The sequence below is a fragment of the Seriola aureovittata genome, chromosome 21, assembly GCF_021018895.1.
Source record: "Seriola aureovittata isolate HTS-2021-v1 ecotype China chromosome 21, ASM2101889v1, whole genome shotgun sequence".
Lineage (NCBI taxonomy): Eukaryota > Metazoa > Chordata > Actinopteri > Carangiformes > Carangidae > Seriola > Seriola aureovittata.
The window spans coordinates 7,364,036-7,391,322 of record NC_079384.1 but is presented as its reverse complement, the minus strand read 5'-3'; the positions used below and the strand labels follow the sequence as shown (position 1 = coordinate 7,391,322).

At 40.5% G+C, this 27,287-nt stretch overlaps 1 protein-coding gene across 1 annotated transcript; it reads left to right on the top strand.

The window, feature by feature from the left end:
- The first annotated feature begins 11,640 nt into the window (after positions 1-11,640).
- On the top strand, positions 11,641-27,248 carry si:ch211-183d21.1 (uncharacterized). The gene is made up of 12 exons (XM_056366106.1): positions 11,641-11,808; positions 12,835-13,691; positions 13,897-14,077; positions 14,876-15,015; positions 17,640-18,205; positions 18,499-18,772; positions 18,947-19,142; positions 19,893-20,077; positions 20,375-20,470; positions 21,469-21,633; positions 23,554-23,647; positions 24,926-27,248. The coding sequence occupies exons 2-12, from the start codon at positions 12,878-12,880 to the stop codon at positions 24,987-24,989; spliced, it is 2,775 nt and encodes a 924-aa protein (XP_056222081.1). The 5' UTR covers positions 11,641-11,808; positions 12,835-12,877; the 3' UTR covers positions 24,990-27,248.
- The last annotated feature ends 39 nt before the right edge of the window (positions 27,249-27,287 follow it).

Sequence of the window (27,287 nt, the reverse complement as noted above, 5' to 3'; positions counted from 1 at the left end):
GAACTCTGCATGCGTTGTTGGTGAGAGACTTGAAACAAACACTTCTTCTTCTTCATGTTTAGAAAGTGATTATGACAGAAGTCGAGAATGGTCCAAAAGTACTGTATATTTTCTCCTTGGCAGACTAAATATGTAAATGTTTCTGTTAGATTGTGTATATATGCATGAGGATTGTGAATACACATTGTGTCTGCGACCATATTTCTCTACAAAAGCTCCATTTATGCATGCAGAGATGTACTCCAAGCCAATGATATCCATTGATCACGTTGTACTTTCAAGTGAGGTGGCATATCTTCTCGACCGTTAAAATTTCTCCGGATGAAACCGATGACAACTGTGGGAAAAAACAATGCAACTGCGCATGGAGAAAAAGCTCCTAAATGAAAGAAGTCATTCCAATGTGATTAATGCGGGTGCCAAGTCAACCAGCTCGCCTTCAGCTCAGGGTAAAAACACAAAGGCTCCAAACAAAGAAGGTTGTCTTCATTTGTTTTGTTTTGTTTTTTTTAGGTATTCATCACTAGTGAGGCAGTCAAAAATAGCTTGCTCGTGTTGCAAATGGAGAGATGAAAGAGTGAAAAAAAAGGCACTTCAGGGAGAGAGAAGGCTTTCCAGGCTAATTGTGCTAGCTTCTCATACATAGTGTATCAGCAGGCATGGTGCTGTGTCTGTAGACTCCGTGCCAGCAGAAACAGTCTCCTGTGGGCAGCTGTGAGGAAATGAACTGTGTCTAAAATGAAAACATGGGAGGATTTGTACCTAGAATTTCTTTTAAAAGTGACATGGAAGGAAGCTCTGTAGTTTTGAATGCAGTTCTGTCATATTGTGAAGGTAGGAAGGTGTCGTTTTTTTGTATCGTGAGGTCAAAGTGCAGAGACATTACACTATAGAGTAAGGAAAGTTATTTTTAAGAGTTGTAAGAAGCCCACCTTTTTTTGTACTTTGAACAAGATCTCGAAGTGGACTCACTGACAAAGTGACACCTAATATTGTTTATGCTGTGTGACGTCCAAAGTATGATGTATTATCTTACATAATTTCCCCCATTCCCATTCTGGAAAACCATTAAAAATTAATGAACCCTCAGAAATGGTTGCTCTTCAGACTATAAATTCCATTTTTAATTATCATGACGCATTCAGGCAGAAAGATTCCCAGGGCCGCTGCAGCTGAACTGCACAAGATATGAAACTGGCTCCTGGAAGAAGAGATAACAAAGGTGAAGATGTGCAATTATGGCCTAAAGCCTGAGTGATACTCATTTAATGTTGCTCAAGCTGTGAGAGAAAATGTGTCTCACCAAGTGTAGTTTAAAAAAAAATTAAAAAATTAAAAAAAAATACAAATTTGAATCTCATCCCAATGTCTAAAGTACTAAAATAGAAAAAATTGTTATTCGATTTGTGGATTAACACTAAGCAACTAACTAATTATCACTTATTTTTTCAGGTTGCATGTCTCGTCTTGTCTAAGCCTCAATTAAGAGACTTAGCCGTGTGTAAACAAAATGCACTTTCTATGTTGAGCACAGAAAAAAACACACTGTGCTTTGCAGATAATTGTGAGCAACCTGCTGTAGAAAAAGGAAGGATGTTTCTCCTGTTTTGGACAGTTGATGCTCCGTAGCATACTCCACTTTTACATGACTGAATCTGACAAGGCTATTTCACTTTGCCGTCCCAAAGTGCACTTTCATTTCCATTCTGACTTTCCAATCAGTGCAATACAGTTTGCACACAACCAGACTGCTGTATGTGATCACTCAAATCTGTGACAAGACACCATCATTACATGACTTTAATCTCTTGGCTTAATTCTCAGCACAACAGCTGCTAATAGATGTTGATCTATGTCCTGTATTTTCATACATTTTGTTCCAGGAGTCGTGCACTGGGCTTGTTCTTTCCCACTAATTAATGATGGATAGAAATGAGAGGGGAAAGAGGTCTAAGAAAACTTTGATTATTATGAGAGACAGACCAATAAAGAGTAGAGAATAGAGTGAATCAAACATTACACATGCTGGTCATGGTATGACCTTCTAATATGGCATTATTGAAAGCCTTTCATTATTCATGAAGTTATATATCTTATAAGCTATGAATAATTTCAGTGGGCTAGAAGAGATGCAAGGTATGAAAAGCAACAACGCTCCACTGACAGTTAATATAACAGTAGCATATAAGGAAATCACAGATCAAGCTGCAAGTTTGTCAAAAGGATCTCACTGTTGCCTCTTCATGCCAACATTCAATTACATTTTTGATTCAAAACCAGATTAAATTAAAAAAAATAGTATAATTATCAATTTACAGGAAAACAAGTCTTGAAGAAAAGTGGTTTTACGATAAATGCTTTAAAGACCCCCTCCGATGAAAATTAAGTATTTAATCTTGTTAACATGTCCATATGATGTTTCTATATAATACAAGACATATCATGACATGCTGCCATGAATGCACATTTCCACCTTGGAACTGCAGTAAACCCAATGATGAGTGTCATAAAAGCGGATTCAGACAGCCAGGGTTTCATACATCATATAACTAAAGAACCAATCCCGTCAATTTGCGGGGACCAGGGGAGGGAAAAATAAACCAGAAACCTTGTCAGTACAGAGAGCGAGAGTTTGCATTAGCACAACAACTAACACTGTGTCAGCCACTGCCACTTACTAGCTAACAAATATCATAAACAAATAAAAGATGCTAACTGTGACTGCCAGTCACCGATTTTGGTGCACAACACACTCCTGATCTGAGTCTGGGTGTGACTGAGACTCAAACATGTAGCTGAGTCTCTCCCGTGTTTCCTTTAACACTAACCATCTTGATACACACTGCTGAGTCACTGGTCACCAAAAACTTGTCAGCACAGAGAGCGAGAGTTTGCATTAGCACCGCCGCTAACACCGTGTCAGCCACTGCTAACTACAAGCTAACAAACAACATAAACAAATAATTACACTTACCGTTCTGATACGTCTTCTAGTCGCCGATTATGGTGCACAACAAACTCCTTTTAAAAACTCCTGAGTCTGGGTCTGACTGAGGCTCAAACATGTGGCAGAGTCTCTCTCCGACGTTTCCTCCACTAATTGCCTTGATTGGCCCTGCTGTTTCACCTGTGAACCTGGCGCGAGCAGCGGTGGTGGGCGGGGCACAAGGCCTGATCCAGATTTCCCAATGAGGAAGTAAATGTAAACGTGCTTCCAGCCCGTGGATATAATATAATCTTATCTTATAATACATCCATGTTCCAGCCCCAGTTTTTGATTTTCAATTTTATGCGGGAAAACCATGTTAAACAAAATGTTAATCATAGCAGAGGGTTTTTACATAATTTAAAACGTGTCTGGAGAGGAAGTTTAAATTCGCTTTTTACTGCCCCACATACCCCAGTGGGTGCGTCATCTGCAGAAGCTTGGGGGTCCATGGACAGAAATTGGCATTATCTTAACAAGCTTCATGAGGCAGTCGCCTGGAATGCTTTTCAATTAACAGGTGTGCCTTGTCAAAAGTTAATTAGTTGAAATGGACAGCTTAAGGTTTTGGATTAATAGCTAAAAGTAATAGATAAATGGGTGAAATAGCAGTATGAATAAATGGCTGAAACATCCAGCTTCTGTCACTTGCAGTAAAAATAGTAGTTTGACCAAACTGACCTGAACACAGGGTTTTGCGTACAAACAAATTAAGAATATTCACATATGATAGTGTTAAATTACATGAACATGACAGGAGGTGTTAATGAAAGGGTACTTGAGTTCATCTAAAGCCACTGTGGAAACAAGTTGGAAACCACAAACATTCCTGTGTGCTGCAACTTTTTCCATGGTGAATAAGAAAACAAGTCCTTAGTCTTGAAATGACAATATCAAACATTATAAACATTAATGTCATTACTATCGAAAGGTTCGAGTCCTGCTTCGGCTAAAAGAACTAGCTCACTTTTAGTCAGCGCACTTATTCAGGTGCCCATCTATGCTACTTTTTTGTCCCACTTTCCTCCATTTTGTGGATATATTTGTCTGGGTGAAAAGTGGGCCAGAACCTTCCCATGAGCCTCCACATGTAGACAGGAATTAGATTTATTACCCAGAATGCCCCACAGGGGAACACTGTCCTCTGCCCTGTCTAGGCAGAATCGATGAAACACAGAGGGGAGAGCAGAGGAGTGGAAAAGAGCAAGACAAAGAGGAGAAGTAACAGCTATTTTGGAATACAGCTCACCCAGGAGAGAGAGAGAGAGAGAGAGAGAACAACCTGCAAAGGAAAGAAACTGCAGAGAAAAACAGAAAGGGGGCAAGCAAGAGGGCAGAAGGTCCACAAGTTGTTTTAAACGCACGCGTAAGCTACAGCTGCAGGTGGCGCCAGTTGTTTTCAGACTTTGTAGCCCTGCACATGAAGTGACGCCCACTCAAACGCAGCTCACAAGTCACAGAGTGGTGAACAGTTCATCCAAAGAGAGACTTATTGTCTTTACTTCGTCCTTTTCAAAGCAGCTATACTATAACAATGGGTTATATAACTACTTGTATGTCGCTCATTGTGATGAGTCCACAGAGTTCCCCTAATTATACAGAGCTTTAAAGCACCGTCATGCTCAATGTTTTGGTTTTATGTAGCTCAGCTTTACTATTTCGGTTCATTCTCAATGTTCTTAGTGTTGTTTTTGGTCAACAAAGCTAAAAAGCAGTCTGTGGACAGACAAAAATAAGGAAATTTACTTAAATTTTAATATGTTTTTGTCCTTTCTAATTCATAATATTGCAACATAATGAGAGGTTCTGAAAGACAAGTTTACTATATTTAACCTTGGTGTTAATCTTTCCTTTTAAAGTCTGTATTTGCATGATGACATGATGATGATAACTTCAGAAGTGTTGTCAAGTGTCATATAGGCTATATGATGTTCCATGGATTATTTCCTCCACATGACATATGTTAAGTGTCACAACAAAGCGTGGATCTTCAGTGCTTCTCAATCATCATGTCAGCTACATCACACAGTCCTATTTGGCCATAAATCTTGACACTTAAACTGGGACTCCAATTCAGTTTGATCTCCATCCCCCCATTTATCAGTTATTGATAATCTATCAGCAGACTCCACTTTGTAATTTTCTGAACTGGTCTCTGTTTAAGTGATGGATGGTGTCAAAAAAGCAATTCACTGCCAGGTATCAGAAAAATATATCAACAACGGCTGCGTCTTCTGACAAATAACAAACACTCTATAGGTGTCTGTAAATATATTAGAATAGACTGGAATGACGCAGTGTATGGGATTTGGACAGGGGTGCTTTGAGGTAAATGCTAACATGTTCACAGTGACAATGCTAACATTGGTTTAGCATGTCTAAGCTTTATCATGTAAGGGGGGACACATTGTCCAAAATGCCATCCCTAGAAGCCGTGCACCCAGCCTGGCTCTAGAGTAATTTTATGAATATTATGTAATTCCCTGATTCAAGAAGGAAAATATGCCTTGTTTCCCAGTGAATATGTGCCTATTGCCCATTGCAGTCAATAGTCTTATCAGTTTATTGTCACACCACTGAGCTATTCAAATGGCTGTTAAGAAAACAGATGTGTCTTCTTTATAATAGCTTCTTTTGGTACTTTCAAAATTGCAAGTGTTGCCATCTTGTCACATATTACATGTCAACATATTTATAATAATACCGTCATGTGTTTACAGTGGCTATTGTAAACACAGAATGGCTGCTTGTCTTAATGTGGCTTGAAGCCTTTGTTGACTAAACTCATTGACAGCTTCTCAAAAATGGTGAAAGCAGCTCCTGGCTCCGCTGTTTGTTGTTGCAATCTCTGATAGACTCATTCAGCAGCCACTCAAAGTCCCCACGAGCTCCTATACAAAGCGACAGTAACAGATGGTTAACGCGTGTTTGTGTACATACAGCACATATGTAGGTCAGGTACACCACGGTTACTGGTTGCCATGGGAACTGGGTATCAAACATGACTGCAATCTCTCGGAGAAATCGACTCGTGGCCAAGCTCTTGCACCTCTCATCCCCTCTCAGCAGTTAACCCTTTTGGATTATCCCGCAGATGATGTGGGAATATTCACTAGAGAAAGTTGACATCGTCAAAACAAGCTCAGACTGAGCCCGCGAGGCTCTGCTGGTGATGAGAAGGGAGATGAAGCGTCACTTTAGATCAATAATCCAACACACATCTGGTCAGCCAGAAGCAGATTGGCGATGCCTTTGCTGCCATTAACCTAAATGTGCAATAAATAAAAACCATACTAATCCCACACTCTGACCTGTGATACCATCTCTGCCTCACACTTGCCTGTCTTGGATCTGTTCACGAGTGCCTGCACATGACCTTGGGGATTCACAGGGAACACAAAGGGATTCTCCCTGCCTGTCTCTGCCTGTCTCCCTCCATCAAACACACACACACACGCACACACACACACACAAACATGCACTCTGTATGGTAAGTGCACGTGATTGGATGCAGAGAGCTGGTGATGCGTGCTGAATGCTGATGAGGTTCTTTGGGTGCTTTCTTGAAAAAAAAGGAGAAGCGGTAAAAAGCTTCCTCTGTGCCTGCAAGACAGGGAGGAAGAAACGGAGAGAGAGAAAGGAGGGGGGGGTGAACAGTCCTGCCCACATTATTCATCAATGTCAAACCATGCCCTCACCTCCTGGTTAGACCATACACGTGCCTGCAATCACATATCGACACATAGGTGGAAATACTTCTACACACACACACACACACACACACATGACTGATGCACTGCTGCCCTTTCTTATCCCATAACTCATTGTCGTTACACCTCTGAGAACTATAGTGTACAAACGCCCCTGTTAACATGGCCTCCCTCTCCACTGCGTTGTCCCGCACTTTCCTGCCATGAATATATACACAAACCTGCTTTGTTCATCACAGTGTCCCAGTTTTTATGTCTGTCCAGGCTAATGAGGTGAAAAATTAGCTTGAGGCACACCAGAGAAGCTTTCGGGGTCAGCAGCATGCAAAGCAGTTTTTGGTGTGAGTTAGCTACAGATAGGGCATTGTTTATTTATACACCGGAAGAACAAAAAAGTTATCTAAAAGGTCATCAGTGGCTGGCTGATTGTGGATCAGTGATGGTCAGTTATTTCAGTTCATAATGTCAAGGTCCACGTCAGATAGTGTCAAGTTGGTGCTGTATTTGGAAAAAGGTTTAAAGTCTAAATTATTCTTATTGTCAGCAAATCCCTTGAAAAGAATGAGTTAAAGCTTGATTTAAAATAAAAAAAAAACATGGAAATTTCAAAACAGTTGAAATAGACAAAACAGGAGTGGGAGTGGAAAAGTTAATGTCGTCAATAAATGCATCAGAGCTCAGTGGAAACAGGCTCAGTGAAAAAAATCATGACTCATATGAAGCAAGTGACTTAAAGATCCACTAAAGCTTCTGCTCCACTGAAGAAACTAAAAAACAAAACAAAAACATCATCACCATATGTGTATCAATCCACAGCTGAAAATAGTCCCCAACAAATGTTCTATTAACTCCTGTTAGAGTAACGTTTGCTAAAAACCACAGTGACCAGTTCTTTCAAGAAATCATTGTAGCTTTAATTATAGTCAAGATTTGTTTACAAAAAGAGAAACATAAAATAATGCCAGTTTTATCCTATAATTCCTGGAACCCTCAGGAGAGTGTTGAACTGTCAAAAATGTAATATATCTATAGAAATCCTTGCCTCTCTTAAGCTTTAAAGTTACTAATTGCTCAATCACTGCTTTTCTCTGATGAAAGATTTCATAAGATCGAGGTTTAGAAAGTTTTCCCTTGAGGGACACGTAAAGGAAATGTGTCATTGCGCAAATGAAGTATAAATATAAAAGTCACCGAAAGTTGAGTCACAAGTTTTTTATACGACCACAGTACATGAAAAGGTCTAAATTTCCCTCAGTTTAAACAGTCCACATACAAGCAGAACTTCATATGCTACACAATGTGAGAGGAATAGATTTTAGACCGTGGGTGGTCGACCATGTGGAGTCTGGGGCAGGATGTTTTGTTTTATTGAACCTGCTCCTTCCTGTATTTGATCTGTCTAGAAGTTGGTCCCATTCTCCCAAAGGGTGAAAATATCCTCCCAAGCCGGCTGCTGCTGCTGCTGCTGAAATTCATCTGATGATTGAGTCAGAGATGATGGCGGCTGCCTTCACTTCCAACAAAATGACTCAACGCTCACGTCCAATCACCGTCACACTACTCACTGCGATCAAACAAGTGACATGACAGCAGATAAAATGCACTTCCTGTGTATTATGCTGAGTTGGATGCATTTTTTGCACCGCTGGCATGCAGATTTGGGTTATTTTAGCTGGTTTTGATTTTTCCTGATAAAGAATATACATGAGAGAAAACAGGTCCAGGGTCTGTATATGTGGTTAGAAAATGCTGAGAAATTCATAAGTAATGACACAATACTTCATAGGCAAAGAAAGAAGATTTTATTACACTGAACTGGCACAATAAAGCTATGTCATTGGTGATTAATAGTGTGTCAGCTGAGGTTGAGGTCAATTCACCTTCTCCTCAGTTCCCTCTAAGTATTAAATGAAACTCCAATTGACTTACTAATGATTCTGGTGGACAGGTGAGCCCATATTAAATCTTCAAGTTAATTAAAATCATCTCCTGTGTGACACTGAGCTCACTGTCTCTCCATGCTGTCTGCGGGGAAGAGTATTTCCTGCCACAAGCAGGCATAAGTGGTGAATCAGATGCAGTGACATCAAAGTAGTGAGTCATCAAAACAAACCAGCCAAATGAATTAGATGCACCTTGTCAACGGGTTGTTGACTCTCGAAAAGCGAGCAGCGTTTTGACAGAAACTCAATTGAAATGCTCAAAAACCTGCTCGCATTGCAGCGCAAAACTTCGTGCACACACCATAAACAAAATGTGTACATCATTAACATTTCAACTGACCTTTTTTCTGTGTCAAAGTACACGCAGCCCTGTTAAATAACACCACACAAACAGCAGTGCCTGTCCACAACACACACACACACACACAAAAGAATATGAAAGAAAAGCCTTCCTGTACAGACAGACTGGAATCACACATAAACAGTTTCACCCCAGGGAACCTCACTTATTACAGGCGTTTTTGGCTTATTTTCCCAAGGTGACTGTCTCATTTTGTCCACGCGCTTCAGTTCAAACACACTCCTGTGCTTATAGGTCCATCTAGTGGTGCTAAGAGGCATTTGAATCAAATAACCTTTGTGGTATGTTACTGATGCTTGAGTAAACAAATCAGATCATATGGAAGAGTGTGGTTGTTAAAGATGAAGTGACAAAATAACAGAGATGCTTGTTTTGGGGGCTCAAGCTGAAATCTCCATTTCATGAAGTATGGTAAGCACACAAGATTTTACAGATTTCTCATTGTAAGGCACCACAACTTTGACTGTCTTCCCTTTCTTTAGCAAGTACATGTTGTGTACATGACTTTTTTCTAATGTCTAAACACCTTCCTTTTCACCAGTCATCACACTTCCAAAACAGTGCAAACTATAGCGTGGCTAATCTCATGTGAAGATCAGTGTGATGACCTCAGTGTGAAAGACCTGGCCTGGCCGCTAAGATATCCACATATGATAGCAGATTTAAATACGCATGTACAACAATAAAAGGCAATGTATAAATGTGATTTAAAAACTCTAAAAACACTAAATTCATCAGGCAGGTTGTGACAAAATACTGTGGACAGTTCTTATCTGGACTCACAGACCAATCATGCCCTTTAAAATGATCAGCAAAAGTTTAAAATCCATTCAAAACTATGAATGGTATAAAGATGCCTCATGCATTCTAGTCAATGATATTAGCACTATTACTGTCTCTCATATATGTGAACATCCATAGTACAACCTTTTCAGTTCCTTTTATGTGGCAACCTACATCATGCTGATTCAAGACAGTATATCTACGAAAAGGAACTTTGTCTGTCATTGTTTTTACTATTGATTCTAATTGGAACTGAATGAACGATCATCTACTGGAAATACACTTAAATAATCTCTTCAAATAACTTACAAAGAACCTAAGCACTAACCTGAGATCACAACGCAGGCATGGGTGGTAGTGACAAAATCCTAGCCTATTTGTTAAATACCAAATACAAAGCTAACAAAATTTTAAAATAACCAAAACTATGTAGAATTTAATATCACAATATTGATATTTTTTTCAGTGAATCTCCAAGCTGCACCTTCACAGTAATATTTACTAACTTGGATACTGAATATTCATATCAGTGTGGTGATTAATGATGGTGGTTCCACAGGGAATAGAAATTAAACTCTGGGCCTATTGACTGAGTAAAACTGCACAAGCTGTAACAAGGTTTTCTGTGGTCAATTTTTAAAGATTCCACTGGAAGCTCATGGGCTCCTGCACTGCTGCTGCAACAGAAGTCTGCAGGACCAGCGAGTCAAGTGAGACCATTTGTGAACAGAAAAAATGTTCACAGAATCTTTTCAGTGTTTTAGGCCCTGTTCAAGTCAGACAACACATTAAAACATTTATGACACATCCCATAATTCTCACGATATATATATATTTAGATAACAGCTAAGCCTGAGCTAAACATGCACTAATGAAAAATCATCATAATATTCTCAAGCAGTTATGCTCCTGTTGGGTCTACAATGAAATATTCTTATAGAAACTTACAATACAATATTGTATGTACATATTTATATATATATATATGCTCTGCAAAACACATTTTCTTTCTTTGCACCTCACCATTTAAACAAAGCTAAAAAAAAAACGAAAACATTATTTTACATATTCTATTTGACCTAGATCTAGGCCTATATCTACAACTACCTACATTGTGGCCCCTCTACAAAATGGGGTGCCCAGATTATGTAAAGACCCACTTGAAAGTCTTATCATTGAAGTTCCCATTGTGTTCCAGTGGTGCAGTTCCTTTGAAACATATTTGAACCTGGGGCACTGGGGGGTCCTGGAGGTCAGGGGCCCCAGGTCAGTGGTCCTGTTTACCCAGGGGGTGATCCAGCTTTCTATTCACTTCTCATGAGGTTTTGATGTATGTTTATGTTACGCAAGTAGAGGTACCTGTTCAGAAAGTCTTATATTTTCTTTAATTATTGAGGAAATCGTATGAAAATAAAGCCTTTACAAACCACCAAAACAATAAGATAAAGTGTGGTCCAAGCGTCCGGAGCAGAAGCTGTAACCTGTGTTGGGCGGGACTTCGGCTCTCATTGAAGTTACAACCCGCTCTTCCCTTTTGCACAAAGTGGGGTCAGGGGCCCCCTTCAGGTCTTTACAAGGTTTCTTGGGATGAACTCCAAGACTGGGTATTATTGTGCACTACAGACATAAATGACCAGTTTTTACTCTATAAATACATTTATTTTAAGGGCAATATGAACCCGGGCTCTGTACGTTACCCGCCTTTTTATTCTCCCTGCATTACGTATCGCTGGGGTTGCTGGTGTTTAATCTTCAGCTGTGGGTGTCTGAATGGTTTACTGAGCCGTAGAGAAAAAGAGCTTCCCTGGCATCATCCCCCTCAGTCAGTCTGACCGCCCACAGACCGAGGGGGGGAGGAGGTGGTGGGGGGGGAGAAAGTGCTGCTTTGTGAATGAAGGGAGCGGCGGAGGGCTGAAAACTAACTTTACCAACATTATTTCCGACCGGGAAGGATTTTCACATTCAGCGGAGAGGCTTCGACGGCGCAACAGGCGACACCTGGCCGACAACGAGGAAGAAAATACAGTAAGTCACGAAACGTTTTCGGACCTTGTGTTGCACTGATAGGAAGCAGATTGACAGGCTTTTTTTTTTTTTTTTTTTCTCGACGGAAAGATGCATGCATAGCAGCCGAACCGTGACTGGAATAACTGTCGTGAGATGGGAGATAATTTCAGGGCAGAATTTAACTCCACAGGCTCTTTCTCCATCTTTAGTCCTCCATTTATTTGTCCCAGCGTGGTTTTCCCACAGAGTGACTGTCGTGCAAGCTAATGTAGCCTCTTTATACACATTTTATAGCTAACGTGAAGATTTTTGAGTGATTTGAAGATGGCATGGGATTGGCAAAATTGCATCAGATCAGATTTTAAAGTTTAAAGTTAATCCTGGAAAAAATAAAATTTACAATGTACAATTCTAATTTATTTTAGATTAGCTGTCCATTTAATCCTGTTTATTCACAGTTGAGGCATTTCACCGTTTCATGCAAAGTTTCCATCTGCTCGCCAGTGTGTTTCGCAACATTTCATGACTCATGCAGAAGACGTGCATTCCCAATGTCACCAGGAACAAAAAATAGACTCATAGAAGACTCATTCATGATATTATGATTTTTTCTCCTCTAGGGACTGTGGTCTGTAAGTGGTAAACATTAAATCTAATGATGCTGTGGTCTAGATTTAGCTTGAGGGATGTTGTCCTTTTAATAAAAAGAATTACTCCCTTATTATGTTAGTAAACCTTTTAATACTCTGTTTATCTTCTGGTTCTGATGAATGTATGGTGTAACTGAGCATTATTTTTATTATTGATCTAACTGTTGATTATTTTCTTAATTCATTTATTAATAGTTTGGTGTGTGAAGTGTTTATGTCCATTATGATTTCTTAAAGTTCAAGTTGACAACTTCAAATGTCTCATCCAAAACCTGTCCAAAACTCAAAGATATTATCTCTGAAGACGCGACTAAACAATCTTAATCAAATAATGGTTGCGGGTCTTGTGGAATGCAACTGATAGTGATTTTGTTTCTTTTTCTTTCATTTTCAGAGGCTGCCTTGTTTGTTCAGGCCTCTCAGAGAAGCTGCACATCATGATTGAGAGTTTTGCCTTTGTGGTCTGTCTCTGCCTGGTGGTGGCCGTCAGCGGTGAACCCTGCCTCATCATCAGCGAGGTCAACGCCGACAATCCGAGACTGGACACCACTGAGTTTGTGGAGCTGTACCACACCAGTGGACAACGGGCTTCGCTGGACGGCTACACCCTTGTCTTTTATAATGGAAATGGAAACATAGCCTACAAGGTGCTGGACCTCAAAGGCCAGAGCACAGACGACAGAGGTTTCTTCCTGGTGGGCTCAGTGGACATGCTCCCCAAACCGGCCATCCTCCTGCCTCCCAACACAGTCCAGAACGGCCCAGACGCCATCGTCCTCTACCACACATCTGCTGCTCGCTACAGTGAGAAGATGAACGTCACCACTGCCGGGCTGGTGGACGCCGTCGTGTACATGACTCGCCGTACCGGGGGCACAGAGTTCCTTGCTGAAACCCTGACACCGGGAGAACCAGCCTTCGTTGAGGATGAAACAGCACTTGAGGCGGATGAGTCGATTGAGAGGTGCCTGCTGTCCGAAGATCGCTGGGGCTTTCAGGTGTCGTCACCATCCCCTGGTCAGCGAAACAACTGCACCCCGCCTGCTGCCCCAGCAACCAGTCCTGTCATTACTGAGCTGAAGCTGGGAGGAGGGCAGGTGGACGGGTTTGTGGAGCTGTCGGACGCCCCGGCTGCAGGTCCTCTGGTGCTGGTCGTGCTGGATGGGAAAACAGACAGAGTCAGTGTGAGCGTGGACGTGAATGTGGAGACGTCTAGGAACTGGTTGACCATAGAGAAGAACTACATGAAAGGTTAGTGTGCTGTGGGTTGTCAAGGCCTCGTTCTCATTCTCAAGATAATGCACTTGACCCACACATTAAAATTACTGGTATACATGAGCCATTCAGTGCACGACGAAGCCGTGAAAAGCTCCAATATGTGTTGGTCAAATTTATATTCATTCATTCACTTTCGTTTTATTGTAAATTCTTTGTTCCTCTTCTGATTTCTTCTCAGGAGATGAGTCTGGGGCAGTGGCCGTTTACAGCGGCAGAGCCTCAGACTTCCCTGTGGGCAGCCCACTGAGCCAGATACAGCCTTTAGACGCATTTGTGTTCGCTGGGCCTGGAAACAAGCCTAGTGCCAACCTCACTGAGACTCTTATCCCAGGCAGACAGCCCTACCAACTCAGCAACAGGCAAGAAGCTATGATAGTTTTCCACCCCTATAAAACCACACCTATCAGACTGCAGCATTTGCAAGAGGCAGAAAACGATGTGTTTCTGGTGTTGCTATCAGATGAGTTAGTAACGTTCAGTGGTTGGTTTTGAAGCATAGTTTCAAGTATTGTGACATACATTCAGTAAAGCGTTTCACTCGGGGGGTGGGGGTGGGGGGGTGTAGAGGGTCAACTTATGACCACGTTTCCTCTTTGCTGATGCACTTCTCCTGTCTTTGTCAAGTGTCATCACAGCAGTCACAAGTACGCTCTTACACTCACACAATAAACTTAAATACACAATCACATAACAACACTCACATTGGAATGAGTTTAATTGACACCTCTCTGGTTAAAAACTGAGCATTATACAAAGAGATTAAGGGTTTACAGCCACGTTAGCAGCTCTGTGAGGCTGTACTTTGGTGCTTTGAGCAAAATGTTAACATCAGCATGCTAACATGTTCACATTGGCATTGCTAACATGCTGAAGATTAGCAGGTATAATGTTTAGGCTACCATGTTATCCATGTTAGTTCAGCGTGTTAGCACGCTGGCATTTGCTAATTAGCTGTAATCACAAAGTACAGCTGTAGTTGATGGGAATGTTATTAGTTGTGCAGCTATTTTATTATAACCCTGAATATTGAACAAAGTAAAATTTTGACCTGATGGCTGCGCTGGAGAAGTCACGTTACAGTTCATCCTATTTTCTTTTTTTTAAAATAAGGGTCAGTTCATAAAGTTTGTTTCTTAATGATTTCATTATTTTATCAGTTTAAGAGAGGGAGGTTTCTCTCTGAGTCGCTGTGGTGTGGCCTCCTGGGCCAGAGATCCCGGTGTGTTCTGGGAGGCCCCGCAAACTCCTGGGCTGCCCAACCTGTGCCCCTGGCCAAAGATCTGCCCTCATAGTATCGGTGAGTATTTGTGCATCCTGACGCTTAAAGTCTCTGTATGTCCTGTACAGCTTATGAAATGAGAAAACACTAAACTCTAAAAACTTTGGAACTTAAATTAATGAGACATGCCAGAATATCACCACTGATTTTCTGGCAGAAATATTAAAGGATACCAATTTGATAAAACCACCTGCTACAGCTTTAAGTTCACGCCAACGATCCAATTTGACCAAACCTTTTCATTATTCTTGTTTTCCTTTCATAGACGTTATTACTTTTTGGGAAGATGGAAGAAGAACTTTCAGATTGTGTTTTGACAGCTAAATTAAATTAGATAGTTTCTGATTTATTGTTGCTCATATTCTGCTCAAGTTGATTGTGATGAAATAGGTGTATGCATTGCATCATGAAACCTTTTAGAGTTTTAGATATAGATATAAATACAAGGTTAGATTCTGCAGGAAAAAGTGTGGTCTGTGAGGAGGATTCTCTTTTATATGTGATCAAATAAATAATAATAAAATGTATTGTTTAAGCAGGCTAATTGTTGTAGATGATGATTTTACACACCATGTTTTTCCACTGATATTATTGGAGAATCATCACAAGACAGTAAAAATGGAGTAACTGAGAAAGAGACAGTTAATTTAGCTACTTAGAATGCAGAGGCTCAGACACAGACAAGTGAAAATATAGATTTCCTCATTGACCAGAAGAGGAACTGTGGGACAATGCTGGAACAAGCAGGGATGTCACAACACCAGAAACTTGGTAGTCAGTACCAGCACCATTGAAATTCCTTGATTCTCACTAGCGAATTTGATACAATGGCGCATGCGCGCACACACACGCGCGCGCACACACACACACACACACACACACACACACACCCCTCCAGCCTGGTTTGACAGACTGAATGGTAATGACGGAAGCCTTCCAACACTATGAGCACCCAGCTCACATTCTGAGCTCTCTCTCTCTCTCTCTCTCTCTCTCTCTCTCTCTCTCTCTCTCTCTCTCACACTCTCTCTCTCTCTCACACTCTCTCTCTCTCTCTCTCTCTCTCTCTCTCTCTCTCTCTCTCTCTGATCCGTCTGTCATAGTCAGACTGGTTAGAAATGACAACGCATACATGTTTATTTGCATATTAAGGAAGGAAGTGCGATCCGATCACAAACGGTGACTCCACGAATCTCGTGACGCATTCTAATACGTGTGAACTGATGCACTTGGAGCTGTCCACTTGTGATCAGATCAGATCATCCATGTTAATGACAGGCCTCGCTCACCTATGTACAGACCAGATTTTGAAATGCTGTGTGACACTGTTTGCATACTGGCTTTTGGTTGACTATAAAGAGTCTCTGTTGATCCGTCTCAAATGCAACAACTCTTGGTATGTTGTTTTTTTTGGGTTTTTTTCACAAGTCACAACGGACCTGTTGCTGCACTTGCCGCCACCATTCTACGTATTGCTGTTACTTTTACTGTGGCGTCCTTGCCTTCCTTCTTCTTTTTGTGTTTGACGTCAGACTAGAACACTTGCAGGGTTATTATTCTGCCCCCATCAGTCCCAGAAGAATCATATCCCCAGTACCTGCAAGATCTACACTACTGTAGAAAATCAGAAAACTTTCACAATTTTGCCATCGACTCGGTACAGACGTATTGGTTCTTGTGACATCATTAAGGACAAGTATTGAAATGAAAGAACTGAGTTTCTGAGGTGTGCTGCTCCAACAAGGAACTGCTATTAAGAGAAATGAAAGGGGGGGGGGGCTCTTTGTTGGAGAAATTAGGTGTTAATTTCTCCTTTCACAAATATTGAGGTTGAAAAAACCCCATGGCCTGGGACATGGGTACCTGAGTACAGCCTCGTGCAGGGCTGTGTTTGGCTGGCTCGATCAATTCTGATTTTGATCTTTATTAATTACGTGGCATTTTATCAGCAGGAGTTCATACAGACACAGGTCAAGAAATGAACCTATTATCACAGATAGATATAGATATAAATACAAGGTTAGATTCTGCAGGAAAAAGTGTGGTCTGTGAGGAGGATTCTCTTTTATATGTGATGAAATAAATAATAAAATGTATTGTTTAAGCAGGCTAATTGTTGTAGATGATGATTTTACACACCATGTTTTTCCACCGATGTAATTGGAGAGTCATCACAAGACAGTAAAAATGGGCTGTAACTAAATGAAACCAATATTCTCCTTTTCTGCAGAACACTAGCAAAATTAATTGCTTAAAATTTTTATTTGATCATCTCGATAATTTTGCAGTTAAAGGAATAATATGCGTATTTGCTTTCTTGATAAGAAGTAGATGAGAAGATTGATACCACTGTCATATTTTACTGTTAAGTTTTACAGTTACTTTGGTTTTTCAATTAAATGATTTAGAGATGCTGCTAGGAATTTTTTGTCACCCTTGGACACAGTCAAGCTAGCTGTTTCCTACCTGTTTCCAGTCCTTATGCTAAGCTAAGCTGTATCTTCATATTTAACAGATAGACATGAGAGTGGTGTGTTTATCTTTTCATCTAACTCTTGGCAAGAAAGCCAGTAGGTATATTTCCCAACATGTCAAGCTATTCCTTCAACAACATCCAATAAACGTCTTCTTTTACGCTTTAGTGATTCCAGGAGGTACAGAGTCGCCGCCTCACCTCCCACCATGGGGGAACAGCGACTTCCTGATCAATGAGCTGAACACTGACACGCCGGGCGCAGCTGAGGATGGGGAGTACATCGAGCTTTGGCACCCGTCAGGTCGTCGGGTCTCCCTGCAGGGGATCTGGATACTGCTGTTCAGTGCACACAACAACAGACCGTACAGGGAGATCAGCCTGAGTGGACACTTCACCACTTCTAAGGGTTACTTTCTGCTGGGCAGTGACAGGTTGGTGCCGGCTCCATCACTTCGCCTGCCTCCCAATACCATCCAAAATGGACCAGACGCTGTGGCGCTCTATCGCAGTCCTTTTGGTCCCCCGTCTGCTGCACAAAGGGGGATTCCCACTAAAGGCCTGCTGGATGCAGTGGTGTACCGGCAGAGAGGATCAGATAAAGAGGCGCAGGAGTTGAGTAAAGCTCTGACCCCAGGACAGCTGCCTCTGTTGGAGGATCCAGAGGTTCTGCCTGGTGATGAAGCTCTCAGTCGCTGTAGAGGCCTTTACCCTCATGACCTGTCTGCTTTTTCAGTGAGTACAAAGGGGAAAGATTTCAAAGAGTGTGTTGAAATTAAATAGGAAGTGAGTCCTGACTAAAAAATTACAAATGGGTAGAAACACACTACACTGGGAAACAAAGAAATCCAATTTCTAATGAAAACTTTAATTTCTAGTAAATACAGACGAGTCAATAAAGGAATAGTTTGCGAAGTTTATGCAGCCAAACAAAATGTTTTCTCTTTTTGCATTAATATTTAGATTAATTCCGTCTCCAATCACTGGATATATCACAGATGTAGATAAAAATGCATCATTTACCATAGGTGGCTCCACCCACCCCTCTGAGGGAGAACAGCTGTCCCCGCCCACCTCCAGCCCCTGAGGGTGTGGTCATCAGTGAGGTGGCTAGTGGCCACTGGACCAATCACAGCCAACAGAGGGCCTTTGTGGAGCTGCATGGGCCCCCGATGACAGATCTGCAGGGTTTGGTGCTCACCGTGTTTGACCAGGAGCGCAGCGGGACCATCATTGCTCTTCCTCTGACGGGATGTGTCGATCAGGATGGATTTTACATTGTTGGAAATGTCACTGGAGCAGGTGAGGATATTGGAAGACGTTGTTCAGGGATAGATGACGGGCTGGAAAAGGAAAAAAATCTTTTCTATCTCTTCCTTTTTAACTTTTATCTCTTTCTCTTTTCCTGTTTTTTTTTTTATTATCATTCCTACCATCTCTCACTACGCTCCTGCACCTCCTCTCTCTCCTGCATAGATCAGACTTTCCCAGAAGGCTCCACGGTGCCGGTACGGGGAGCGGTAGTCCTGTGCTATGACCTGTTCAGTGTCTGCAGAGCTGGAACTGCTCTGACCAACTCCAGTCTAAGAGATGTACTTATGTTCAGTGAAAACCAGCAGCTGCTCTCCTCGCTGTCGACCACCAGAGGGAGACAAGTGATTCCAGCTCTCAGGTAAACGCATTCAGGATCAAACACCTTTTACAGGTTTGAACTTTTACACCGCTGTTTTACACAACAGTCTTAAACCCAGTTAAAGCTATAACTTGACTGCTGAAAATGCCATGTAAAGGTGTATAAATCTTAATTGGGTCGAGGCCACAGACAAACTAAGAACCTGGTCAAAAGACCTGCATGGGCCCTCTTATACTTATTTATCACAGCTGGCTCACTTTTCAAAGGAGAAGATTACCATGGTAACCAATACTGCACTGCTAACTGGGGCAGGTTACACTGAGGGGATTGGATCAGAACAAATTAAAACGTTCCTCCTGCTATAACCATTCAGTGATCTAGGAATTCTGACAGGTTTTCTGACAATTCACTTTCTAATAAGTAATTAGAGATATTAGAGATATGTTTAGCCTGAGTTAGTAACCTGATATTTTGTTAAGGGCCTTTAAGAAAATTGTAGGCCACATGCAATATTTGGGTTAGATCGACCTAATCAAACAATCAAACACTCCTTCTTCACTTCAGCAACAGCAACCAGCATCAGGTAGTGTTATTAATGTGTATGTGTGTATATTTATGTAAGGCATGAGTCATTCATTATGTTTTGGTCATTTTGAGGCAATGTCACACTTTCTGTTGTGCTTCATGTCATTCTAGGTATCCTTGCTCTTTTGACTTTATCATTCCATATTAGTACTGTATGTGCACAGTGTATTCATTCATTTCCTTGCATGTTGCATGTATGTGCAGGTCGGTGGAAGATGGTCCTGTCTCGCTCAGCCGGTGTTCATGCTGTGAGGTGAGAAGCCCCTCCTCCTGGACAAGCTCCTCACCCACGCCTCACAGCACCAACCTCTGTCCGAGCCCCGCCTTCTCAAGTCAAATTGACCTTTGCCTCGGACCCCTCTCCAGTGACTGGCACGAGCAGTCAGGAGGTGAGGCCTCATAAATTTAGCGAAATCAAATGTGGAACAGTATAGATGTTTTGGAGACTGTAAGGCCTCTTTTGGCAAGTGTTGTAATTTGTGGCAATAACTTTTTTTTTGCCAGGATTGATGTTTTTGAAGGACTTGTATAGTGTGTCCCCAGTGAACAAACCCTAATGTAGGAATTAATATAAAACTAAACTGTTCTGAATTATTGTCAAAATATAGCAGCAATTTCTTTTTTGGGTCATAATACAATAAACATGCAGGTGTGAAAGTTGACAGCTTCTTGTCCGTTCTCCACAGACTGCAGTGGTCTGATACAGGGGAAGAGGGTCGCTGAGGTGGCCGACTACCTGGAGAAGAGATGTCACTGTGGCATCTCCGCCTTGTATCTGCAAGGTGAGGCACTTTCACTCACTCTTTCATTTGAAACCGTCACATTTGGACAATTTTTATGCGTCTGTGCCAGAGACAGAGTTGTCCGTCCCATTCTTGTAAACACGGCATCTCGGTAACACCCTGAGGGAATTCCAATTTGGTCCAATCTTGGATCCAAGGATGAACTGATTGGGTTTTGGTGGTCAAAGTTCAAAGGTCAAGGTCACTGTGAACTCACTAATCATGTTTTTAGCCATAACTATAGAATTCATAAGCTAGTTATGACACGATGTCTCATAGGACAAAAGGATAAAGTCATGACATTATTTTATATCTAAACGATCAAAGGTCAACTTCACTGTGAAATAATGTTCTGCAAAAACATTTCTGCCCCATTAATCAACATTGTAGCTCAGGAACAGAGGGGGTGATTGTCACTGTATTTCCTCTAAGTTGATTGGTTGGCAGAGGCGTACAACCACAGGGAGGTAATGCTAGTTAATGGAAGACTTGATAATCTCTCTGTTCATTCAAAGAATTTCAATGAAAAGGAAAAGATTATAGACTGTTGACATCACTGGCTCCGGAGGAGAAATTGGCTCTTAACTATCAACACAGAGGTGTAGATTGCAGTTGCCATGGAGCTGTAGTAAAGTAGGGATAAGGAGCCGTCCGTATTGTGCAGGAGCAAACCATTACAACTGATTGAAGGACTGTTTTTACTGAGTATTATTTCTCAATAATAAAGCAGCGCGTCACCAAATTTAGTTTCATAGAGGGAAATCATGTAGAAATAGATGGGCTCAGTTATTTTTTTTGTTATTATTAGCTATTTCCCTGTCTTTATCACATTCTGCATCCCTCACATACACTTAATAACTATGAATGGGGCTCTTCAGATCATAACTCCCACATCCTGCTTCCTCTTTTCAGCATGTACACTTCCAAGAAGCTGAAGCACATTTTGAGCACTGTCATGTGTAGAAAATGAAAGTCTTGTTCGTCTGTTATTGTTCAAGGAGCCAACTTTTCTTGTGTGTCCGGGTGGCTGCGAGTGTGGGGGAACATCCAGGCGCTGTCGGACCACCAGAAGGCCCTCATCATCCAGACGTCGCACATGAATCCTTCATCGGTTCAGGGAGACGTCTGTGCTTCTCCAACCATGGACCGTTACACCAGCACAGGTTACCACCCTCTCGACACATATCACAAACTAACCAGCGTACAAAGTGGACACAAACAGGGAGTTCACAGCTAATTCATCCTCGTGTCAAAATAAAAAACATGTACTAATCAGCCCAATTAATTCTGTAGGCTGCTGTGAAAATTCACCTTGTTAAATCTTCTCACCATGATCTCCAGGCCCTTCATCACTGTGTATCTTACTCTGCAGCCAGAAAAGACATGACAAAGCAAACAGCCGAATGGTGATCTGCTATGTTTTTATTTGACAACAGACAAGACTCTCCATCTCTCCATGAATACGGAGAGAGAGAATACATACAATTAATGTCGCATTAAGATTGTTTATAATGTGAAAGCCTAACCAGAGACCGCAGGTCACCTTTCACAACTAGGTGGAAATGAGTTCAGAGAGGAACAGACAAAAACTAAGTGCTTAACGTCTCCCTGTCTACCTGCTAAACAAAACAAAAACTTGAAACACACTCACAGATGTGATATACAAGATGCCAATTCTCCGGTGAACGTCACGTATTGATTCAGTCTGTGAGCACCTTTTCTGTTGATGCTTTGCTCTTTGTTCAGCACAGATGAAAGACAAGTCATTTCTTTTCCCTTTTAATCTTGTGTTATACCTTGGTAGTTGGTCTGAATACTGAACAAAATGACTAAGTGATTTCTCTAAACTAGAACTGAAATCTTTTCTGACAGTGATAATGTAACTGTTACACTTGCCAGTGCTGGTATTCAAGAGATTTTTTTCATTCCAATGACGGAACATCATCATTTTAATATACAAACTCTACACATAATCAGTATTTTCTCTCAGGTGCAGTACTTACTAATCATCTAATCAATTTCATTTCATTACCTAATCATCCACCAGTTATGTTAGTTGATGAATACACATCAGAGTCTTGGTCTTGTTTTTGCTTTTATTATGGTAGATGAATATTAGATTTCAGGTTTTTTGTTTGTTTTTCATTCTTAATATTAATATTTTTGCATGTTTAACATCTTTTCTGTAGCATTTTTTTGAGTTTCAAAAAAAGGCATGCAAATAAAAACAAAAATAAATGATTGTAAATAATTTAATTTTAAGAAATTTTTAATGAATTGCTTTTAAATTTACATCTCGTTGATAATGGCACTTTGTCTGTCCTTTCCACAGGACCTCACATAAAATATGTGAAAATATAATTAGTATAATTGAGAATATAAATAAATCATATAAATTTGTCCTAATAATTTCCATAATTTAATGACCAGAGTCTTTGAAAGATCAACATCAATTCCAGGAATCGTTTGTCTCATCGAAGCATTAAAGAATGGTGAATGGTCTGAGATCTTGTAGCTGTAATTACCATCAATTGAAAGCACTTTAATGTTGTTCCTCTCAAGCAGGGACATGAAAAGTATATAAGGGGGCAAAAACTAAATTTGCAATTAACATAGACCCCATTCAGACCTAATGCATCATGGGTGATCCGATCACAAGTGAAAAGTACGTCAGTTCACAGGGGAGGAAGAGTAGGCGGAGTAGTAGTAGTAGTAGTACAAAGTTATTGAAGGAGTGCTGGCTGTAGCATTAAAATGCACTCGCTGTTACCACTAGTAATTAATGGCGTCTGAAATTTGAAGGATTATGATTATATGAATTACTCCTGTGGCTTTAAATGTTGTTGCTGGAATACACTACTTGTCCCGACATGTTAAAACATATTTCAATAACAAAGAAGCTTTTAGGGGGAAAAAAACTTGCACTGTGAGTAGGCTACCATGGAGTAAGAGCCTGAGATGATCTGTTACATAGACTCTCTGCTTTGTGTTGTCTACTTTGATCAGGGTGTTTGAACTTATGTGTTTTAAACGTATCAGCTTGTTCAGAAACTATAACTGAGCTTTATTTGATTCTCTCCTAGCATCTACTCTGGGGTTACAGATCGGGCTGATAATAGCAGTGCTCCTGCTGCTGGGACTAGGAGCTGCTCTCTTCACATATTTCTACAGGAGGAGGTGAGGACTCTTGTTATTTGCATTATTCTCTCTTCCGTGGTGGATGTGCACACTGATCAGATATTTCTACATCTTTATATAGTGATCATGACGACAGCATTTAATGTCTGAATTGTATCCTAGAAATCCTGTTCATTAACACTTGTTAATCTTTTGACGTTTCTTTTGATTTCACAGTGATTAGATGATGTGAATAGGACATTTAAAAACAAATGTGTGTAATTGAGAGTCTGTAATGCTCATTAAGCTTCATTGTTGGAAGTGTAATTACAGAAGCCATTGCTTTTATTTCTCCCCGACCCACAGCGATAAATTCCCTGATTCTTTTTTTAGAAAAGCCTTTGGTTGTGTAGAAGTCTCATTCAATTTGTTGCTTTTTACTTTTGAGAAGTCTAAATTCTTAAAAAGGGAAATGAAACTACTTGGAACTGTTGACATGTCTCTAAACTACTTGCTAAATTACTGTAAGTCTGATATATAAATATCTATTATAATATAATATAATGAAATACAGTATGTCAGTATGAATACAGTGTAATACTGTGTTATCACTGTCATAATAGCAATAATATGCAGAATATTCAGTATAATGAGAAACATATTCCTATAAAAACTGCAAATTGCAACTGCAAACTACCTGGATTTGAGGTTAAAGGATCCTTTTAAAGATTTGGGGATTTTTTTCTGTGCATTTTTAATCCATATTTCTGGCAAAGTTTCAGATTTGCAGACTACCACAACATTTACCAAAAGTGTGAAATGTCAGCAGTGAATGTCAGGTTACAGTGTCGGATTGTGACTCAGAATTAAAGAGCAAGACCTTTCTTATCTTACCATTTCACACAAACATAGAACAGTTGAGGAGAAGATGCATGTTGGAGCTTCAGATTTGTCCACCAGCCATAACATCTTACTCCTACACTCCTGCTTTTTCTTGACTTCTTGAAACCTCCTTAATGCTAATCCCCATCGCTCTCTTCACCTGTGTGCGTGTGCAACAAATAGGCTACAGGAAGTTCATAACTGTGGGCAGGAAATAGTTTAAACTAATTCTGAGAAAAGCAAGAAATCAGAGTGAGGCAGTGGTGGTAGATAAGGCTGACGGCAGAGTGCGGACAGTCAAAGAGTACATTTTAAAACTTTATCAATAAAATACCCCAGGAATAGTTTGAATGTGAGTGACTGGAAACTTTATTGTAATTGCCATGTGTTGTCTCCCACGAATTCCTGATCAATACGCCTGTGTGACCTTGTTAAATTTGTTGTCTCTGTTCTCAGGCGCCCTCTGGACTACTACACCATGGAGCTGAGTGAACACGCAGAGGGACTGTCAGACCTATAATCCAGGCTTTGAAATCACTGCGTCTGCATCTGGAAGGTGTCGTGTGCGTGGGAGGACTTGAGCAGAGAGAGCGAGAGACAGGGGTAATCAGAGGTGAATTTGACCTGTGCATAACTGATTGTGTGGTTGTTTTGAAACGAAAATGCCACCACAAGTGTCCTTCTCTGTGTCTGCGGGAGGTCACTGATGAAAAATGACTTGTAGTTGTCTGTTAACAGCGCAGTTGCATCCAGTGTGTGACGTGATATTTCATGGCACCGGTGACGTCAAAATCAGGCAACCCACGAGTTGAATTTAAAAAGATACGATAAAATCATATTTAGTGTCCAACCTTTGCCTGTGAACTGTGCTGGTTATTACTTTAAAAGGAAAAGGAAGATAAAAGGGAGGATTTTTTTTTAAATACTTGAGTCCTGAATGGTCATTTTTGTTGACTTGTTTATGTTACTGTGGAAAAAGCCTGTAAATTTAAACAATTCAAACAACCGTGCTCTTGATTTATGCAGGAAGCTCCATCAGTTTAATGAACTTCCCATCATCACATTCTCAGCTGGTACTGCGGTGTTTTAACAACAGGCTTTTTTAACCAAGATAATATTTGTTAAGCTCACATTTATTCTTCAGAATGGGTTGGCTTCCTGCTTCATTTTCCCGCTGCGTGCTGTAGTCCAGTTTAGACTCTAGTCAATCTAAGGGCTTGATTGTCTTTTTAAATGTGAATGTCTTTAGCTAACTTGTGATGAGTGTCTGTAACCACTTTTTTATGCTTACGTAAAGCAAACTGTTTACATTTTCTTGATTTGAAAATTAGAAAAAAAAAAAAGGGGGTATGAAAGGCGGATGTTGAAGTAATTTCTTGAATGAAGTGTATTTGTATCCTGCGATTGAGAGACTGCTTGGTGTGTTGAGAAGAAGAAAAAAAAAATCAGCTATTTTATGTTTCACTTGTGTTTTTAGCGGCTCAGAAACTTCTGCTGTGCCTTTGACCTGTGTGTTATTTGATCAGCTGATTCCTCATTTACTAGAGGGAAAGTACAGCCATCTCTGCTGCAGCCATAATGATGTTAGTATTCTCAGGGGGCGGGAAGGGGGGCATTTATACGCAATTTAAAGTGAGAGCTCATTGTAGAAATACAGAGAAATTTTGATTAGTTAAGTTTATTTTTTTTTAATAGATTCTAAAAATCAAAGTTTATACAAAATAATCATCAACTTGCCAAGACAAAGTGCCATGAAATAAACATATATACTTGGATATGCTCCATTTTTGATGATGTCAATGTGCCGCTTGCCTTGTGATGTTGCCTTACTCCTCTGCAGAGGTGCACAGAGTTTCACTTTGTTTGCTTTAAATACCTTGGTGAGGAGATTTTCATCCTCAGTGCCATTTTCCTCAATACTGATTTCTCATATTTCTTAATCCTCCCCTGTCAAGCAAAATTAACCCCATGAAATCAGATTTATTAGCAGCAACACTGCGGCTCTCGTATAAGTCCATCACTTTGGTAAAAATTAAAAAACGACATGTAAAAACCAGAAAAATTATTTAAATTAAGGCCTTTTTAGCTTTCAAAGTGAACAAATATGATTTTTTTTCCCCTTGTAAATGTGTTGAAATGCCTTTTATTGTAAGCTTATATATTTTTAGGTTTTACATAAAATAGTACATATAGTAAGTTTTAAACATAAAGCACGTGGAGGCGATTGCACCTCAAGATTACACCCCAAGATAATATATTGAGATGCAAATATGTCGACTCTCGGATGAAGTAATAAAAGAAGCTACACAATGCTGAATGTTGCTGTAGCACTTTGGCTCAGAGCACTTGTTTAATGTGGGAATCACATTCATCTCTATATACTGTATTTATATAAAGAGCACTGACAACAATCTATAGAAGTGGAAAAGAAGTAAGTGGCAGAACAAAGTTTTTTCACCTCAGTTGCATATTCAGATCAGGAGCAGTAGTCTTCAAATCTTAACATGACTTTAAGCAAAACCAGAAACTCACAAACCTTATTATGGGGCACTAGAAGTCTGTTAACATGCGGTAAATCTTCATGGTCTACTTACACACTGAACAACATGTCACAGGAAACACTGGAAAGAAAACTTTGTATCATCTGCAACCCCGGGTCATAATTTAAAAGCTGTCTTTTCAGTGTTTGCCTTCCAGTTTATTTCCCCTGTTTTCCCTCCAATGTCATGTATGTGTAGCAGGTTTGAAATAAAATAATTCCACAGATGTGCAATTTTAAGTTTCACAGTTGTTCTTCAAGCTGTTGTGTCTCGTTCTG

Coding starts and splice junctions, on each gene's coding strand:
- si:ch211-183d21.1 (XM_056366106.1), top strand. CDS start 12,878: ATGATTGAGAGTTTTGCCTTTGTGGTCTGTCTCTGCCTGGTGGTGGCC. Junction 18,773..18,946: donor TGGAAATGTCACTGGAGCAG/GTGAGGATATTG, acceptor TCTCCTGCATAG/ATCAGACTTTCCCAGAAGGC. Junction 21,634..23,553: donor GGACCGTTACACCAGCACAG/GTTACCACCCTC, acceptor ATTCTCTCCTAG/CATCTACTCTGGGGTTACAG.